Source organism: Triplophysa dalaica, chromosome 9 (assembly GCF_015846415.1).
Source record: "Triplophysa dalaica isolate WHDGS20190420 chromosome 9, ASM1584641v1, whole genome shotgun sequence".
NCBI lineage: Eukaryota > Metazoa > Chordata > Actinopteri > Cypriniformes > Nemacheilidae > Triplophysa > Triplophysa dalaica.
In genome coordinates, this window is record NC_079550.1 from 22,869,535 (window position 1) to 22,889,310 (window position 19,776).

The window sequence follows — 19,776 nt, forward strand, 5'->3', positions numbered from 1 at the left end:
AAAGTGCGCCACAACGTCAAATCACGTCAAATCACACAGAGCACAACTCCTGGCTGCAGCAAGAGGAGAATATTCAATTCGATTTCGGGCAGTTCGGTAAGTTTGCAGTCTGGTTTATTTTATGTGTTTCTTGCAAAGCTAATATTTAGTTTTAGCATTTTGCACAACAGTTAGTCAAATGTTATTTTAAACGTGGACTGAGAGAGAAAACGTCGCCAACAAACGTTGCAGTCTCTCTCAGAAATTAAACTAGATGTCCACCCACTGCTTCAACACGATTTACACAACCCACTTAATTAATCATAAGGGTTTTGTCAATCGAATTGTTTAAGTTCGTTTACAATGGCAAGGTAGGAAATGACTTGTATGTGGCAATAGATAAACTCCCGTTAACCAATTTACTCCCGTTAATATGGAAGTAAAATAATGCCTTTAGTTTTGAAGCAAAAAAGCATGCCGAATAGCACTAACCGAAAAATAAATGTGTTGAATTAACAGTTCTTGCATTTTAAGGTTCCGCAATTCAACATGGTTGCATATTTAAGATGTGCATTTTACAAACGAAAACATTTCACGCAAAGTTTCATTGTATAAAACTCAATATTAAATATTCAGATTATTTAAAAATACGACTTAAACAATTTCATTGTTAAAATTTCAATACAAATTTAAATTTCGGTGCGTTTTATTTCGCTTACTCAAATTCAATGATTCAAATTCGAAAAGAAATTCGAAAAGAAATTCGACATTACACATCCGGGTATAACAGGAAGAGCAATCGAGCATTGATGGATAATCGAGGCCTGCTGCTTGTCCCCCTCACCAGCAGGTGGTGCTGTACTAGAGCACTGACAGGTGCAAGCGAATTTTGATCATTAGACCAGAGGGGATTTGCCGAAATGGACCAAGAGGCAAGTACTGTAAACGTTTATGATTATCTTAAGCTAATGAAGACACAAAAGTTCATTAACACGTGCACATGTTTTTTGTGTGATCATAAACACATGTAACGTTTTGTGTTCGTGATTATCTTAAGCTAATGAAGGCACAAAAGTTAATTAACACGTGCACATGTAACGTTTTGTGTTCATGGTTATCTTAAGCTAATGAATGTGTACATCAAATGGGATATAAATTCAATAGCATATCACACCTCACATAATGTCCGTGGAAAAGTGGCCCACAATTTACCAGACACTGCCAATATGGCCAGTACTGTACCGATGGCGGTAGTGTTTTACCAGTTAAACGATCGATCTGCCGCTATACGAAGACTGTTTATTCCTCTCTTTGTTTTAAAGAGAACTTGATGCGTATTTATGATAAACTTTACAACCGTTTTGACGATTGTGTGTATTCATGTAATGTGATGGTCATGGTATGGTATTATGTCGTGTTTGCTTAACAAGGATGACAGTGAAGTTCTGAGATCAGCAAGGCACCTTTTGTCACTTTTGAGCAATCAAAGACAAAGAGCTGATGGGCCTTCTACTAGCCAGGATAGTAACAGGTATAGTAGGTTTTATATCATGCACTGTGTGCCTGAAAGTCAACACATTCATTATGATGATGATATAAATACATCAATTTGTGTTTGATGACATTATAACAGGCAAAGATTCCAACCTCATGGACAATCATCTCTTCGCACAGAAATGACCAGGTCAGCACAAACTTATATTGCTTTTATAGTACACTACACAACTGTTAAAATGTTTATGATCACTTAACTATGTGTATTATGCGATCTTTGTATTATGTGATGTTGATCAAAAGGCATTTGCTTATATATATACGATTATTTTGTAGTAGGGTGGGCGGAATGATCAAAAAGCTATTTCATGCAATGAGTAATGTTATTCACGGTAAAAATATATATTTAACGGTAACCATCTCCCATTAAAATTCTATATTTTATACCTATTTTTCTTAGATTAATTCAATTTATTTATTCATTAAGTTCATTTGGATGCTCAAAGTTATAATGTAGACAAGTTATGAAAATGTACTCAATCTAATTAAGTTCTGATGATGAGATTTATTATTTATTTATATTTATCGAAGTATATATGCACAAATAATGAGAATATATGTATATGACTGGTGTTATAAACCAGTGTTCATGGGGGTCAGTACTGTAGGTCTTCATCGCTCTTCACTCTCAGTCGCAACACACTATAGGCGCTTGTGGCGCTTGTCTTCGCAACGCGGGTCTCTGACTCCACACGCATCTAACCCAAAACGGGGGTTTGTGGCATGTGACGTCATAAGCAGCGAGCATCATCTAGGATTTAAACGCAAGATTCGCTGGGCTCGCCTAAAAAGTTTAGGTTATTAACAGCCTACGTCATTCCGCCCAGCCCTATTTTGTAGACAAAAATATACTTTGGAAAAACATCACATATTTCTTTAGAAATGGAAAGAGAAGCCAATACGAGCAAAGCAAAGATGGTAACTACTTCAAACTACTAATTCAGTCTAAAAACCATCTCGGAGTGAGACCTGAAGAAATTAGCTGATAAAATGCCAATTATTCACATTCAAGGAAAATGTTAGCTACTATGAAGACTCCAAAATATAACATCTTTGATCTGGTTAAGTTGTCTTTAATTACAAAATTGTTCTCTTCATAATATTATTGTTTTTTATTATTCTACAATCTAGAAAAAATATGAATAAGGAATGAACAAGTTGATGTAAAGTTTAGATTGGTAGTGTATTTATATTTTTTTTTTTTATTATTGTAGAACTGTAAGTAACCATTTATAGTTGTTATAACTTCCTCAACAGGTCTTTTCCTGGATTGTTCTCAAATCGCAGAGGCAAACGACGCTTCACAGAAACATGTCCTGTGCCCAAGAAACAAAAACCATTTCAGGTCATGTTTCACCTACTGCCGACCCAATGTGAAAGATCACCCAGTGGTCCAGATCAACTGCTGCATGCACAGGCAGGATTAGGACGCAGAACTGCCACCCTGGATGAAAACATGACTCATCAGGAGGTACAGTACATTATAAAATTTGCCATTATAGTCCTTGTCAGTATAAATAAAATGTATCAAGGATATTATTTTTGTTATCTTTGTAAATATTATGTTGCAATGGCAATAGGGTATCCTCCTTTGGGGGCAGCAACAGTAAGAAAAATTAATTAATCTAATTATATTCACTAGCTATGTGATACTCTTACTGAGCTGTATCCAAAACTTGGAGGAGTTACTGGAGGCTGGCTCCTTTATAAAGCAGCAGGTAATATTAACTACCTTGAATAACTTGCTCACAGATGCTTACATAGTCCACAGCACAGAATAATAACAATACAAAAATAAGTGTGTTCAAAAATGTCATACAGCATCTTTTGCATACATGACCTCTGTCCAGCAGTAACTATATTTATGTTAAATTAATCTTGAAACACAGAGGACAATTCACAGACACATGGCGTTATCTTTTATAAATTCAGTTATGCTGTATTGTGGACTATATGTAGACATCTCTTATTTAAAATAAGTTGTTCATGGCAATACTAAAATAAAATCTAATTGTAATTATAAATCCTTTTATTTTGTTGAAATTTGTTTTAAATAGTACATTTTTTCCAGATTATGCATGGTTCAACTGTATGTGTATACCCACACATATACCTATACATTTATAACTATTTTACGGCTACAAATTTCAGGAGGGTGGGGAATTCGAAAACTCACAATAGTGGCACCTGCAGACTGTGGGTACACAGGCAGACTTGTGAAAGCTACCAAAGTAGGAGAGAACTCAGTCCTCTACATAGCTCCTCTTCAGGATGAGTTAGACACTACTCCCTCGCCTCCATCTTCTGAAAGTTTCCGCAACATGCCAAAGGCAGTGTGCAAGAAATGCAACATATTATACCCCCTACAAGTCCTAACTAATCATATCAAGTCTTGTCCTGATGTTGTTACGTTGGATGATGATGATGAAGAAAAACAGGATGAAGCCCAAGATGAGGAAAGGGAGTACAGTGACATCAATGAAGTCATGAAAAATGAACGGGTACCCTCACTTAGTGTACATTCATTTCTGGCTAGTCCTAAATGTATTGCTCCAGAGATGATCAATCAGAAAATACAGACTGCATAAAATGTTACTCGGTAAAGAACAAACCAAAAAGTGTTTCTCGATTTTGCATCTAGAAATAAAAAAATTATTCTTCTGATTTGTGTATTACAGGCTGTCTGTCCTATATGTCAAGAAAGAATGCCCCATGACATCTTGGAGGTTCATGCCAGTGAATGTGGGGAAAGGTGTGCAAGCTGGATAATATTTGTTTTGTGAGAAACAAGAAACTCTGCTTAATAGTATCCTTTGTCCTCATATTATAAATTTTATTTTAAGTGTGTAATGTTTTCCGTTTTTGCAGAACAATTGATAATACAATGAATGATACTACCGAATTGACGTTCATGGACAATGAAATGAACCACAGCACTCAAGTTACATATATGAATGATGGTAACTAAGTTGTCTCATTGAGTATGTTGTTAAAACTACTGTAGCAAATAAGTAGAGATGGAAAAACTAACCACATGTCAGTTGGTCTGAAACAAAGCTCCTTTGATCTTGCATGATTAAGGAAAACATTTTAATTTATTTACCAGACTGGAAGACCCATCCAGATGCAGTAAGGGCTGCATCTTTGTACACACAATAAATTCTCAGTCTCCACGAGACAGGGAAACCTCTTTTAATGTCTATGGATTTAAGACTGTGTGCTCAAGATCAGGAGAGGGAACTTATTAACTTCTACAAGCAACGAAATGTAGAGTGGGCATGTCCTGTTAAATGTAATCTTCAAGGTACAGTCTAGAGAAAATAAAAATGTATACACAAGAGAATGTTTACTGTAGTTCATATGGTGTAGTTATGATGTCAGAATAATTTTACTTTATATGTTCATTGTTTTCAGGGGACTCTGCAGTTGGTGAAGGAGTCACCAGACACTTTTTTTCAACAGTTCTTCAAAAACTGAAGTATGGTTTCAATTTAAATTTGGGTAAGCAGTTTTATAATTTATGCTGGACTACAAAATTGACTTTGACATAGAATTCAGTTTCTTTTTATTATTTCATGATAAAATGATGTTGCTCATTTTATGTTTTATATTAACAGGAAACACAGGTGTAACATGCCTCTTTGAAGGAGAACCAGACCATTTGGTGCCTTCTTCAGCACAGCTTCTAATAGAAAGCGATCTTTTCTTGGTAGCAGGAAGAATGCTAGGCCACTCCTTTTTGCATGGTGGCCCGTGTCTTACAGGCCTCAGCAGAGCTTTTGTTCATGTTCTGTTTCACAGCTCATCTGATACAGCCACTTTGCAATTGGAGGACTGTCCAGATATTGATGTACGAGAGACCATCAGCTTTGTATGTATATTATTATAAACTTGGTCTTGTTTTGGATGATTTTTTGTTGTATTTGGAGTTTGTTTGGTATGTATTACTACAATTATTGTTGTTCAGCTCAGTGGAGAAGTTTCATTGACCGAGGACCAATACAGTAAAGTCTTAGAACTTTGTTTGGCTTGGGATCTTCCTGGTCCAACAGAAGAAAATAGAAGGTGGCTTTACGAGCGTCTGCTGTCACATGCGGTAAATACAATTTTTAGTTAGTGTTTGTGAATGCCTTTTTATCATGATCAATCAAATGTTTTAACAGATTTTACTTACAAATGAAAATTACAAATGAAAGAGCCTTAATTTTGTGATTGAGCAATGATAAGTTTAAATTGACATACATCTTTGTTCATATATTTCTGTCCTGCTTATAACGGCACTGTTACACAGCAATGAGTAGTTGTTTATTTAGTTGGTTACTGTTGGATTGGATTTTCTGTTTATTTTACTTTGTAGGTTCTTGGGAGAAGAACACGCCAAATGAAACAAATCAAGCAGGGACTGAAAGACACCTTTGTTTGGCCCCTACTTACTGACAGGAAGGATGTAGTGTTATTCCCCAAGGAATCTGAGGACCTATGCACCCCTGAGGTAAAACTGGCAATGAGGACTTAAAATTATCTTTGTCCTTTTTTAGCTATATTATGCTTTCAGACCTGCCAACCTGCACGCATTTTGCGTAGCATGTACGCATTTTGACCTCAAAGTACGATGGTACGATTTGTCACTCTTAACTACGCAAAAACCTGATGGCGGCTGCGTGCAGTATAAACAAGCAACAGAAAAATGGAACCAATCATCAAATATCCAATCATAGCACGGAGTTCTTCCCCCCAAAAGAAAGCGGCGATGATTGACATGTCCTATGGCCTATCTAACAATAACAAGAGTCAGCAAATCGGCAGAACCACAAAATCCTGCGTGATCCCCTTCCACCCACACGTTCTGACGCATTGTTTTAAACGAAGAGTCAAGACGTCTTCTGAGCTCTAAGGTAAATGGATCGGGTGGATGTGGAAAGTTGAAATATTGAATTAGCTTAATCCTATGCAGTCGATTATCTCGCGGGCTCATTTGATAACGTGCACATTCCCGGAAGATGCGCTAACATTACTTCTGGTTTATAAATGAGCTCTCACGAAAAGTTACCACGATTTTACCAAGTACCATAGGTACCGATTGCGCTGGTGGATTCTCACACTTAATAACGTGCACTTATATTTGCGAGAGAGCATCAAGTTTTGGTCACATAAACGGCGTGCCGGTGTTATGCTGAAAAATGCACCCCTGCCAGATTATGCACCCCCTCATCCCCACAATGGTTAGGGTGAGGATTAGGTGTGGGGAGGGGAGTGGTTAGAATTAGCCAATCAGACAGCGTGTGTTAGAAGGGGGTGCTTAATCTGGCAGGGGTGCATTTTTCGGCACAACACCGGCACCGCTCTCTTTCAGAAAATGGGATCCGCCTGACAGCGGAGCGGATTGAATGCGGAGAGCTTTCAGAGAGCGGAGCGCTCTGCAAAATCGAGCTCTCGATAATTGTCAATAAAATAAAATGTCCTATGCACACTTTTGAGATTATTTATTTATTCAAGTTTATAATTATTAAAGTAGATTATGGCAGGCCAGGAAGTGCATGTGTGCAGCATAGAAAGTTACCGAGAGGTGTTTGTTTGTGCGTGAGTGTGTGCATGACTTGCAGCAAAAAAGGACATCATGCGATGACATAGACAGGGAGGGAGAAAGCAGCAGACCACCTAAAAAAATTAAACGAGCCCATGGAATATATGAACTTTTATTAAATGAGAAAACATTCCCTTTTCTTTTTAACAAACAAAAAACGAGCCATATAATTCTATCTTTATTAGATAAATAGATCAAAAATACTTGTTTTGGCTCTGTAAAAGCTGTACTTTTCATGATATGTATAACACTGCATAACAGCGGAGAAAATTTAAAAATCGAAAAAATGCTTATGAATGTCAGAAAAAACTTTTTAAAAATAATAATTTATTATTTTTGAGCATATTTATTAGAGATATGTGAGACTAGTTTACTAAATTGTACAAAGCAGTCAAGAGCAAGTGCCACTGCAAGTAAAAAGTAAATGATTGATTCACACCGAGGGTATCTCACTGAATATTATTTACTCACACAATATACACAAATATTTCTTACATTTAAATACCTGTGTTCAATAATAAAAGTAATTTTAAAGAATGTGACTGCGATGCTTTTTTCACAACCAATATGTTATATGTTAAAAACCTGTTTTCTGTCTATTTGGCTGATGGTACTCAAAAAAATATTCCAAGGTTGGCAGGTCTGTGCTTTTCATTCTAAATTCGCTTGGCAAACACAAATATCTGATCACAGACTTAGTTCTTGTTACTGGTTTAGATGCTACTTTCATGTATTGACTGGCCTAACGAAAGCAATAATAGTGATGATGATGACGACGACGAGTACCCAGCTGCTACTAAGGAAAGGATTGCTGGATTTTTAAAGCAGTTCATCGAGTCAGGTACATGTTTCAAAGTTTTAAGACCACAGTAGTTTCAGTTTTTAAGAGTTTAGTTCTATGTGACCTACAGTAAGTGAATGTTCGGAGGGGTCAATACAGATAATACAGACTAATATTATATATATTGCCACAAAAAACGTTTTTTTTTGTGATTCTTCTCATGTGAATGTATGCTTAATTTCATGGTTGTGCTAATCGAATGCACCTTGTATGCACAGAAGGTTGTAGATTTACATTTACATAAACATGAAACTTAAACTAAACAAAAGTGACTATTACTTACTTCCCTTATGTATTTTCAATGCACACCAATAAGGATATGAATTGATGTTCAATGAGAAGTTTTTGAATCGAAAATAACTCTTTAAGTGGTTTATATTTACAAGTATGATATGAAACCGACCATAAAGCTTTTAATCACTTTTCATAACCAAGTTTTATCGACCTTTTTGCTGCCTTTGTCCTTTTTTTTTATAATTGTTACTTAACTGTTTATTTTGCCTTTTCAGGATCCAGAAAAGATCTTAAAAACCTTTTGCGGTTCTGGGTCGGATGGGAGCGGATTGAAAAAAACATGGCTGTGGAAGTTGTAAAAAGCGATCTTCCACGATCCTCCACCTGCTTTTGTATTCTTCGACTACCAGGCCACTACACAGAGTTCCACTCCTTTTCAAAAGACTTGATTATGTGCATTGGTGTTTGCAAGTATGGTTTTGGGCTTGTGTAATTTTTAGATGCACAGTTTAACATAACGTCACTGAAAGACTGTAATCAATGCGGTTACTGCATTTATCTTCTCAGGTTTTTGTTTAAGTACTTTGTTGTAGTAAGTATTTATGTTTAATAACAGTGAAAATCCAGTTTACTAAGGATTGAAATGTTAAAATTATTGCAAATTAGGAGTCTAGCAAATACTTGTATGTTTACTAGCATAGAGCAAAAATAATTACTTAAATATATGGAAATAAAATAGTAGGTTACAAAATACTTGTATGTTTTCTAAAATGTACAAAACCCATACAGTTACTTAGTACTTGAATGGTGAAATGTATCCAATTAAACGTTGAAATTAAGCCATACTGTTTACTTCTTGAATAAAGTGTGCGCTATGTGTACATCACTTAAGAAAAACCAGAAACAAAACAACAGTTAGCTGCTTCCTTTTTCATATTATGAGCCATGAGGTATTGATGTTTTAATAATAATAGTAGAAGTTTGCATAAAAAAGGGAACAGAATTGTTCCAAAGCTGCTTGGCAAAACTCAAGTGCTGCTAAATATATGTCCCAGCCGAAAGTCTCTGAATGTCTTTTAGGGTCTACGATTTCTCTGAGTGCTTGCATTTGTTCATCCGTCAGGGGACATGCAGTTGTCGGCACAACAATATTAGAGTGTGCATCAACACTCAGTCGACTGTCCTCCCAATCAATGTGCGGTATGCTCAATCCCTATAGAGAAATAAATAGTAAAGCCTGTACCCTCATGACATTAATAGTATAAAATTTCTTCAATTTCATTCACTGTCCTGCTTTAAATCTTAATGTTGACATGTCTTAAATAATGAAACACATATACCTCTATATCAGGTTCAGGTACAGGATGCTGGATACTTCCCAACACCCACAACTGGTTAGGGGTCATGCTGCCCTCTGTTCGTATTGGGTGATTGTCCCAGGTGGTGCGGAAAAGGTTAAGACCATCTTGAAGTCGTGGGAGAAATACATAGTGGCAGCAGAACAGATGAGTAGGGTCAGAAACATCAAGGTGTCCAGCTTCTTCCAAAGCATGTAGAACATCATAGTACACATTGGTCACCGATGCCCAGATATCTCTCCACAACCTCTCTATACTGAAAAGTAAGGTTAAGACAATGGAGTCAGGGAAAATAAGTACATTTTAGACAAAAGATTAAAAATAAAGTAATAAAAAAATTCTAACCGTTGATTGTGGACGCTTTTTCCGGAAATAAAGCTGCCCCTGTCTGTCCCACGAATCATGAACATCAGGCGAGCAATGTCCACATTTTCGATGCCCTGGTCACTACGTACTCTTTAAGTGTGCAAGAACACAATTGGAAGGTTGTCTTTATATAAATTAATGCTTTAACCATGGACTTTGCATCATGCTTACATTACATTGGTGCTTAGACCCTGAATAAAAACACTGCTTTTGAAATAAGACTTCATGGTGTTAAAGTAAACAAACTAGCCATACCATATGAACATATACTAAAAAATGTGCCTTGAAAGTTTAAACCAAGACTTGTCATCCAGTTGTAACCAATTTTAACAAGTGTACCTAAGAGGGAAGCCAAATGTTTCCACTGCTTCTTGAAAAAAGTCCAAGGCAGTAGCAGCAAGGTTGTTAGGTGCAGCTCCAAGGTACATTACCTACGCAAGAAACATTATGCTGGATTATAACGTTATACATTACAAATCTCAATTTGGTTAAGATAGCATTACCTTGCGTGAAAAGCCATCCACACCTCCAAAGATGACAATATTGTAGCTATAACAAAGTGTTCACACAAAAAGTTTCAAATAGCACATATTTCTCAATGATTACAACATGAAATAGCATGAGTCAACAACCCTGACAAGCTTACCGGATCAGTTTATGGTTGGTGTCAATGTGCATTAATGACCTAGGACTGGACACAGAGTAGGTCCTTCGTACAACGCAGCCAAGTTGTGTCATTCGAGACATGACTCCCACTGTATCAACGCGATGCATTGCGGCTCTGACCCGTTCGAACTGCACTTGGTGTCCTCGAGATTTTAACGCTGCTCTCATCATTCTGTATCCACAATGGGGCATTTGTAGTTTTACATCTGTAACACAGGCATCTAACTCTGCATCTGTGAGCCTGCTATACCGTGCCCGAATTGACAGGTTATACTCAGCCATTCTTCTGAATATGGTGCGTGTGCTTACTCCAAGCAAGCGAGCGATGGTTGGAATGGAACAGTTCATGTCTATGAGATGTGAAATGTAATTTGGCGATATTATGAAACGTGGCCTTCCCATTGACCCTGGCTCCTCCCGCAGAACAGTCACAGAGTGCGTCTCCCTGGAGAGGGAGTAAAATCTTTCCGTGACAGGAGGAGCTGTCACCGGACCTGTCACTCCTGCCTCGCGACCTGCCACTGTTTTACGTGCCTGCCTCGCGACCTGACACTGTATAATGGTGCAGTTTAGCGACCCGTCACAGTTATATTTTCCAGTTATGCGACCCGTTCTCCCCGCAATGGTATGAACTGCGCGTCCAGTCAGCTAATAAGCGTTGCGTCTGCCTAAACTTAGCGTCACGTCTGCCACAAGATCTCTTGTGTGCCTGAAACTCAGACAGATGCGGACGAGAGGAAACAAACAAGGCAAACATGCTTTTATTTACTTGTTTGTTTACTTTATTTCGCCAGTTTTACTACTAATAGAGCACGCGTCACGTCTGCCACAACTTAGCGTCGCGCCTGCCTCAACTTAGCGTCACGCCCGCCACAAGATCTCTCGCTGTTAAACTGCCTGAAACTCCGACCGATGCGGACGAGAGCAAACAAACAGTGCAACCATGCTTTTATTGACTTGTTTGTTTACTTTATTCAGCCAGTTTTACTACTAATGGAGCACGCGACGCGTCTCATCTGTGCATCTTTAAGTGTCAAAATAAAAACAGTCAAGTTCAAATTGTTGGTGTAGTCTCGTTGTTATATTATATTATATTATTCATTTTTATTATTATAATTATTATTTTGTCAATATGATGCTTTAATTTGTTTTTACAAATTGATACATTTTAAAAAATCATGCATGATTTTACTTTTTTAGTGTGTATTCTAATTTATACAATTGAAATATAGCCCACTAAAACAGTTAAGTACAATAAAAACATGATAACATTAAAAATCATGATTAAAAAGAGAGATTTTAAGAACAGTGTTTTTGCAAATGAACTCTTCATTTATTATTCATATGTAAATTTCTGCAATAATAATGATTTAGTGGCACTGATTTGTAAATTTGTAAATTAGTCTATGCATGTTCTAGGCCAGGGTTTATCAAACTAGGGTCCGTGGACCCCCAAGAGGTCTCAAGAATGGTTTAAGGGGTCCCCAGAACTTCTTTGAGAAACTAAAGTCAGCAAAAGTTGTAAAACTCTATACTGAAGATTATTGAACTTTAACTTTTTCAATATGTTGTCCTTATAATATCACACTTACTATTTCCCAGATAGCACAATCCATCTGGCTTATGTCTATTTGACGTCTGCATTTACATCTTACAGACATCTGCAATATGTAGTTTGCTCATCTGCAATACGTCTCAGAGACGTCTCAATGTCTGTAGTACGTCTGCTAAAGATCTTGAGATTTGCTGAGTAAAAACATCTGCTAAACATCCTAGAAAGAGCAGATTTACATCCATTCTAAATCATAATGTCTGTATGTAAATGCAGACGTCAAATAGACGTAAGCCAGATGTATGTGTGCTATCAGGGTTGTTATACTTATTTGTATAAAAGTTTAAATGCTTCTTTATAGAAAACATGGATATCTATTTTAGAAACGGGGTCCCTTGCGAAAGGTTAAACATATTTTGGGGTCCTTGGCATGAAAAGTTTGAAAACCCCTGTACTAGGGTATAAATGATTTAATAATACAGCAACGAAATGTATCACAGACACTTAATTCTATTTGTGATATCAGCTTAAATTTCAGTGTGGCTTTAATTTCTTATCTGAGGGAAAATTATATTTTCAGAATTTTATAAAAAAATACAATATTTATTGAGTGTTGTTATCAAAATAAACCTTAATTTTTTATTTATTTTTTCTACTGACACTATGACAATAAATTACAGAATGTTTTTAAAAACAAGATAAAGAAAAGGTGGATAGACCATGGTTAGCAAAGTATTCTTGATATATTATTTGAAGGTTGACATATAATAACAATAATAAACACAATAGCTAATGTTGTTTCAGTGTTGTTGAATTACAAACATTTTGGGATTTTTGAGGCTATATAAATCCTATCAACTCACCAAACTAATACTGTACTTAAAGAAAATTGTACAAAAACTCTGCATCTGTCTGAGATTAAGGCAGTTTAACAGCGAGAGATCTTGTGGCAGGCGTGACGCTAAGTTGTGGCAGACGCGACGCTAAGTTGAGGCAGACGCGACGCGTGCTCCATTTGTTGTAAAACTGGCGGAATAAAGTAAAAAAGACAAGTAAATAAAAGCATGGTTGCACTGTTTGTTTGCTCTCGTCCGCATCGGTCGGAGTTTCAGGCAGTTTAACAGCGAGAGATCTTGTGGCAGGCGTGACGCTAAGTTGAGGCAGGCGCGACGCTAAGTTCAGGCAGGCGCGACGCTAAGTTGAGGCAGACGCGACGCTTATTAGCTGACTGGATGCGTGGTTCATACCATTGCGAGGAGAACGGGTCGCTAAACTGCACCATATTACATTGGCAGGCACTTAAAAGATTGTCAGGTCGCGAGGCAGGCACGTAAAACAGTGGCCGGTCGCGAGGCAGGCACGCAAAACAGTGGCAGGTCGCGAGGCAGGAGTGACAGGTCCGGTGACAGCTCCACCCGTCACGGAAAGATTTTACTCCTACTGTCTCCCTGTCTGACAGGTGTTGTTGAATTACTCTGAGCAGTTCAGTGACGGCTTCTAAAACATCTCGTGGGACAGTTACTACATTTGAAACCGCACTTAAAAAGACAAATTCTTGCGAGCAAATGAACTCCAGGTAGTCCATGTCAATAGGCTCGCGTCCAACAGCATGCTCCAGGCGTGAGTGTAGTCTTTCCAATATAAAGTCCAAAAGCAAGCGCTGAAATTAAAATATAATATGTTAAATTAAATAACTCAGTCTAACTAATTAAATAAATGAAACATACTGGCCCACATAACATAATGTTTACTTACCTCCTGGCTCATTTTGGCAAATCGAGCTACTATGATAGCCTCTGCCCAGCTGTTGCTTCCTCTGGTCTAATGATCAAAATTCGCTTGCACCTGTCAGTGCTCTAGTACAGCACCACCTGCTGGTGAGGGGGACAAGCAGCAGGCCTCGATTATCCATCAATGCTCGATTGCTCTTCCTGTTATACCCGGATGTGTAATGTCGAATTTCTTTTCGAATTTCTTTTCGAATTTGAATCATTGAATTTGAGTAAGCGAAATAAAACGCACCGAAATTTAAATTTGTATTGAAATTTTAACAATGAAATTGTTTAAGTCGTATTTTTAAATAATCTGAATATTTAATATTGAGTTTTATACAATGAAACTTTGCGTGAAATGTTTTCGTTTGTAAAATGCACATCTTAAATATGCAACCATGTTGAATTGCGGAACCTTAAAATGCAAGAACTGTTAATTCAACACATTTATTTTTCGGTTAGTGCTATTCGGCATGCTTTTTTGCTTCAAAACTAAAGGCATTATTTTACTTCCATACGTTAACCCATTGAACTAAGACTCCTCGCGAGCTCGGTCTTGGTGTCCCAGCTTAGGCACGCTTATCTTGGCTTTCCTCTGTTCATTCACGGGCAGGGAGAAGTAGCAGCAGTATTCAGTTCGACCGTATGATAGGCTGACTCGTGAATTAGCTGTGCATGTGCTAAAACAACATTTTCATATCAACTCATCGCTATTTGCGTCTTCTTTTAAATGTAAAAATACTGTTTAAATAAATGAATATCAACATTGTTTGTCTGTTAATAGACCAGACTCGACAGGTTCTATCTCACGCTCTCAACGGCCCAAATCGCATGTGAAATAACAAAGGCACTGTAAGTAGACAACACAGCACCAAACTGCTCCACACGAAGTGAAACGTAATATTTAACTGGGATGAGTGCGATCTATACAGATTACTGCTGTTTTCATTAAGGTACTATGTGAATAAATGGGTTTGCGATGTTATTACGGTTTACGGTTTATCAGTAAAAAGTAGAGATTATGTTCTTTCGAGTGATTTACATTCAGTTGGCCAATAAGTATTATATGTATGCATATTTGTAGCAATTACAACACTTAAAACAAGTTTTCAAAGACTCAAATCATTGCACGTACTTTGTTAACGAGCGATGCTGGCTCCGCCTTTACGTAATGACTCTTTACGTCGGAGAGAGGAGCGCAATCAGCTTGAAAATGCATTTTCGAAACCACATTGAATTTCGCTACACCCAAACTATTTCGGTATGTAACCAAAAATCCAACCCCAAATATCTAAACTCTTAATATAAATGAATAGGCCTAAAGGGGAAACATTTAAATTGATAATTTTGCTTCATTTAGCTTGGCTATTTTAAATGTATTTAATAAACAGAATGGTTTCAAAATTTCAGCAAGTAACATATTTTTTTACTTGTCTTACAGCTCTAACGTGACAGTTTGGTCCACTTTTGCACCTTGGGTTTATGGGTTTTCTGTAAGTATTGACCATAATAATACAACTTTTAATTCAAATCTGTTTTTGGTTTTACTAATGACTTTTTAGTAACACTTACAATAAGGTTACATTTGTTAACATAGAATGTTAATACATTTTAAAATTTGGCAATACACTTTTAAATCAATCAATTTATCTCTGTTCACATTAATAATATTTGATAATGCATTATGAATTAACTATCATTGATAGTTCATATTAGCTGAACCATTAATACATGTTATGGATCAAAACCTTATAGTAAAGTGTTACTGAATTCTCTTTCACCATTTAGATCACAATTTGTACTTATTTCTATGGCTTACAGATTTTGTTATTTGTTTGTTTTTGTGTTACAGTCTCACCATTGATATTCTGGCTGGATTTGGTCATTTTTGAAACAGGAAAGTCATCCCAGGATGTCCAGTTACAACTGCAAGTCATGTAGTTTCTCGACTACAATATCAAATGCTTTTTACATGTAGAAGTACACAGAAATGTGGCTAATCATCGCTTTATATGTGGCATACCTGAGTGCCCCTGCACTTTTGAGAAGTTTCAATCTTTTAAGTGTCATATGTATCAATAAAAAATATGTTTGATGCAAACATTGCTTGTATTGTCTTTTGAATTATATTGTCAAGTATAGCAGTTTTGTAATATGAATAACTATAGATTTATATCTAAACTAGCTATGATATATAATATTTTTTGTAATTAAATAATAATATTGGGGCAATATAGGTATTACAGCAAATTACAGTATAATACAAATACAGTAAAACTACAGTAAAATACTGTTTTGTAGTTATACAGTAATATTTTTTGTACTGTAATAAAACATATTACAGTACAGTACTGTAATGTCAAATTACAGTAACTTACTGGCGTCTGTGCTGCCAGTAACTTACTGTAAAAATACAAGGAAATCGTTAACAGTGTATTATAAACATGGTTTATTGACTAATTCAATTCAGTTTCATTTATATAGTGCTTTTCACAATGTGCATTGTTCCTGAAAAGAAGCAAAACACAGAAAGGTAAAACACAGTGCATGTTTTGTATAGACCAATCAAAATAATTCTATTCAATAATTATCGAATAAATGCAGTCTCCCGGAGACCCGGTGTTAGGCAGCACTGCCCTGCTTTGGCGAGGAATCCAAACTCCAATGATGAATAAAGGGAGAAAAAAACGTGGGAGAAACCGGTCTCAGCTGGGAGGGCCAGATCTCATCTGTCCTGTCATAATTAAACTCAGTGACTTAAATTAAAAGTTTCTGAGTAAAAGTTTACGAAGAATAGATAGAGCTTTTTAGTCATGATTTAGGAACAAAGGATTGTGCATATAAGTAAATGGTACATGATTCCTCAAGTTTGTTGTGCCAGGTTAAAGTTCTCGCAAAAATTTTAATTTCTCATGAATTACTCTAAACCTGTATTCATTTCTCTGTTTGGTTGAACACAGAGAAAGATATTTGTAGGAATGCTTGCAACCAAAAAATTATTGGACCCCAATGACTGCTGAAGTAGGAAAAATGACCTTGGTAGTCAAAAGTGCACCAAGAACTGTTTACTGTCAAACATTGTTCTAAATGTAATCTTTTGTGTTTAACAGAACAAAAAAAGCATAATGTCATTTTCCTACTATGGTAGTCAATGGGGTCCTAGAACTGTTTGGTTACAAACATTCTTCAAAACATCTTTCTCTGTGCTCATCAAATACATTTGTGCAGATTTGGGACCACTCGAATGTATGCAAATTATTACAGGGTGAACTGAATTTTTATGATTTTGCAAATTTGTACTTCATAAACTAATATAAGGATATGTGTAAAGAGGCCATGAGTTCACTGTTACAGTAAACCTCACTTCCTGACCAACATCTTGAGTGACAGACGTATGAGACTGCGGTCTTTAGCAGTTAGCTGACAGTGCAACTTCAACCTGTTCTCATTGTATTTTGAACGCTTTAAAACGCTTGAAATCCACACATAATGTTATTCATGCGCAAGAAGACATCCATAGGGACAAACGAAGAATAAAAAATATTATAATTTCTATACAGAAGAGCTAACATAACGCGTGAAAGTCTGCGCATCTTCAGACTCTGTTTAGCTGACAGTGCAAACTGCCACCTGCCACCTAACTTTTAGGTGTGTTGTGCCAGATTGCAGTTTACTATGTGTTCAACCTCCAGTATCAAGATGAAGCAGCCTGTACTCTGGAATTCATTCAGAGGTAAGACGCATTTCTTTTCTTTTACAGCTTGAGCTACAGTTCTTGAAACCTGAATAAACAAAAACATTTATTAGTTTTTGTAAAGATATGTATTTGTTTGTTTGCATTTATCAGATGGATTCTCTGCCTTCTGTGTAAATACTTGTGAGAGTAATACACTTTTTGGGTAAACAACATATTATGTTTCTTGCATAATTATTAGAAATTACTAGAAGACTTAGATATGCTTACATACAGTCAAAATATGTGAACTGTCTAAAAATTCCACAAAAAATATCAAGATGTCACTTCTACTTAATGTTAAACACCCAAACAGCTTTTTAAGATAACAAGGTTGTCCTTATTGTTTTCCGTACTTTCTCTGACTATTCCAATTGTAGGCGCTTCATTGGAGTCAATCCAGAGAGGGGTTCAAAGGCCACAAGGGGAAAGGGTCTCTCAGAGAAGACTGGGTCAATTGTCCAGAAAAAACACTGCACAGTAAATGTAAATGTCTCCACCCTTCTGAAGAACCTCATTGACTTTAAATGGGACTTCATATAGGTCATCTTATTGTTGTCTCTGTCCATTTTGTTTTGTTGCCACAAGAGGTTTCCCAGGAGTTTAATCATTATATTTAGCTTTTGAACCGGTAGATCATTATTTGCTATTAAGACAAACTGTATGCGATTGGTTTATCTAAAAGTGTAGTTTTGTGTTTTAATTCCTATTTGCATAACAGCAATGTGTTGTTATAAATGGGAAAACGTCTGTATTTGATCCAACAAAGAGGTGTACCACAAGGTTCAATATTGGGTCAACTCCTTTTTACTATTTATGTTAATGATTTGCCAAGGCATTCGACTGTGTCCCTCGCGGCATCTTGTGGAGGGTGCTCCGGGAGTATGGGATTCGGGACCCATTGCTAAGGGCTATCCGGTCCCTGTACGACCGGAGCAGGAGCTTGGTTCGCATTGCCGGCAGTAAGTCAGACTTGTTTCCGATGATGTCATTGTGCTGGCCCCATCAGACCAGGACCTTCAGCATGCACTGAGACGGTTTGCAGCCGAGTGTGAAGCGGCTGGGATGAGAATCAGCACCTCCAAATCTGAGCCCATGGTTCTCAGTCGGAAAAGGGTGGCTTGCTCACTTCAGGTGGGTGGAGAGTTCCTTCCTCAAGTGGAGGAGTTCAAGTATCTGGGGTAGTAGTAGTAATAATTTGAATACATTCGAGTGGTCCCAAATCTGCACAAATGTATTTGATGAGCACAGAGAAAGATGTTTTGAAGAATGTTTGTAACCAAGTACAACAAGTACAACTTTATGATGATGATACTGTCATGTATGTATCTAATTCTGACTCATTTAAAATTCAGTCATTCCTTCAGTCTGATTTTGGATATTTTACAAGATTGGTTTAAGGATAATAAATTGGTGCTGGATAAAAATAAATCTTATGAAGAAATATGAAATATGAAAAAGGTAGTTGGGATATAGGTCTGTAGTTCACTAGTTCTCTAGGTTGGTGTTGGGTTTTTTCTTATAACAGCCACCTTATACACTTTAGGCACATGTCCTAGTGTCAGAGATGAGTTAATAATGCTGAAGAGAGCATCTGTCATGTCTGGTATGAAATAATCATCAGGAGGATAATGTTTATATTAAAGGCGCAGTTTGTATAATCCGCCGCTAGAGGGCGCACATTCAGAACAGATGTGTTCAAAACAACAACAACGGCGAAGGACTTCCATCTTTAACTCCTCCACTAATAATCAATCAGACGTGAATGACAAATTATGTTTATGGATGATGTTAAGTAATAAAGTTTTTAAATGTTGCCTTGGATGATATTATTTTATTTCAGTATATTAATTAGACGCATAAGACGCAATTCATACAACAATTTTACTACTATTTAGTCAGATGATCTAAAAGAGATTACTGCTTGTTCGTGACAAATTATGAAAAAGACATTCAAACATTAAAACTAAGCTTGTTGATCGATATAATGAGCATAAGTTTTCTGTCAGTTAAGGAATCTAAACACACACAAACACTTACTGCATGTTTTCTTGAGTTTTATGGCTCTTGTGCTTAAAGGGAAATTTCATCCAAAAATGAAAGTTGTGTCTTCTAGAGGGTCAGTAAATGATCACAG

At 36.7% G+C, this 19,776-nt stretch overlaps 3 protein-coding genes across 3 annotated transcripts; 2 read left to right on the plus strand and 1 right to left on the minus strand.

Moving 5' to 3' along the window:
- Positions 1 to 1,162: 1,162 nt before the first annotated feature.
- LOC130428228 (uncharacterized) lies at positions 1,163 to 4,501 on the plus strand. The gene is made up of 7 exons (XM_056756080.1): positions 1,163 to 1,510; positions 1,613 to 1,663; positions 2,791 to 3,004; positions 3,176 to 3,251; positions 3,685 to 4,034; positions 4,212 to 4,285; positions 4,402 to 4,501. The coding sequence occupies exons 1-7, from the start codon at positions 1,389 to 1,391 to the stop codon at positions 4,499 to 4,501; spliced, it is 987 nt and encodes a 328-aa protein (XP_056612058.1). The 5' UTR covers positions 1,163 to 1,388.
- On the plus strand, positions 4,465 to 8,865 carry LOC130428718 (uncharacterized). Its single transcript, XM_056756916.1, has 6 exons — positions 4,465 to 5,034; positions 5,151 to 5,404; positions 5,501 to 5,629; positions 5,891 to 6,025; positions 7,835 to 7,958; positions 8,468 to 8,865. Exons 2-6 carry the CDS (start codon positions 5,255 to 5,257, stop codon positions 8,683 to 8,685), a joined length of 756 nt encoding a protein of 251 aa, XP_056612894.1. The 5' UTR covers positions 4,465 to 5,034; positions 5,151 to 5,254; the 3' UTR covers positions 8,686 to 8,865.
- A 192-nt stretch (positions 8,866 to 9,057) lies between these two features.
- On the minus strand, positions 9,058 to 11,042 carry LOC130428717 (uncharacterized). Its single transcript, XM_056756915.1, has 6 exons — positions 10,563 to 11,042; positions 10,420 to 10,465; positions 10,256 to 10,347; positions 9,896 to 10,006; positions 9,533 to 9,806; positions 9,058 to 9,405 (listed from the first exon to the last, which is right to left on the minus strand). The coding sequence occupies exons 1-6, from the start codon at positions 10,982 to 10,984 to the stop codon at positions 9,154 to 9,156; spliced, it is 1,197 nt and encodes a 398-aa protein (XP_056612893.1). The 5' UTR covers positions 10,985 to 11,042; the 3' UTR covers positions 9,058 to 9,153.
- Between the last annotated feature and the right edge of the window lie 8,734 nt (positions 11,043 to 19,776).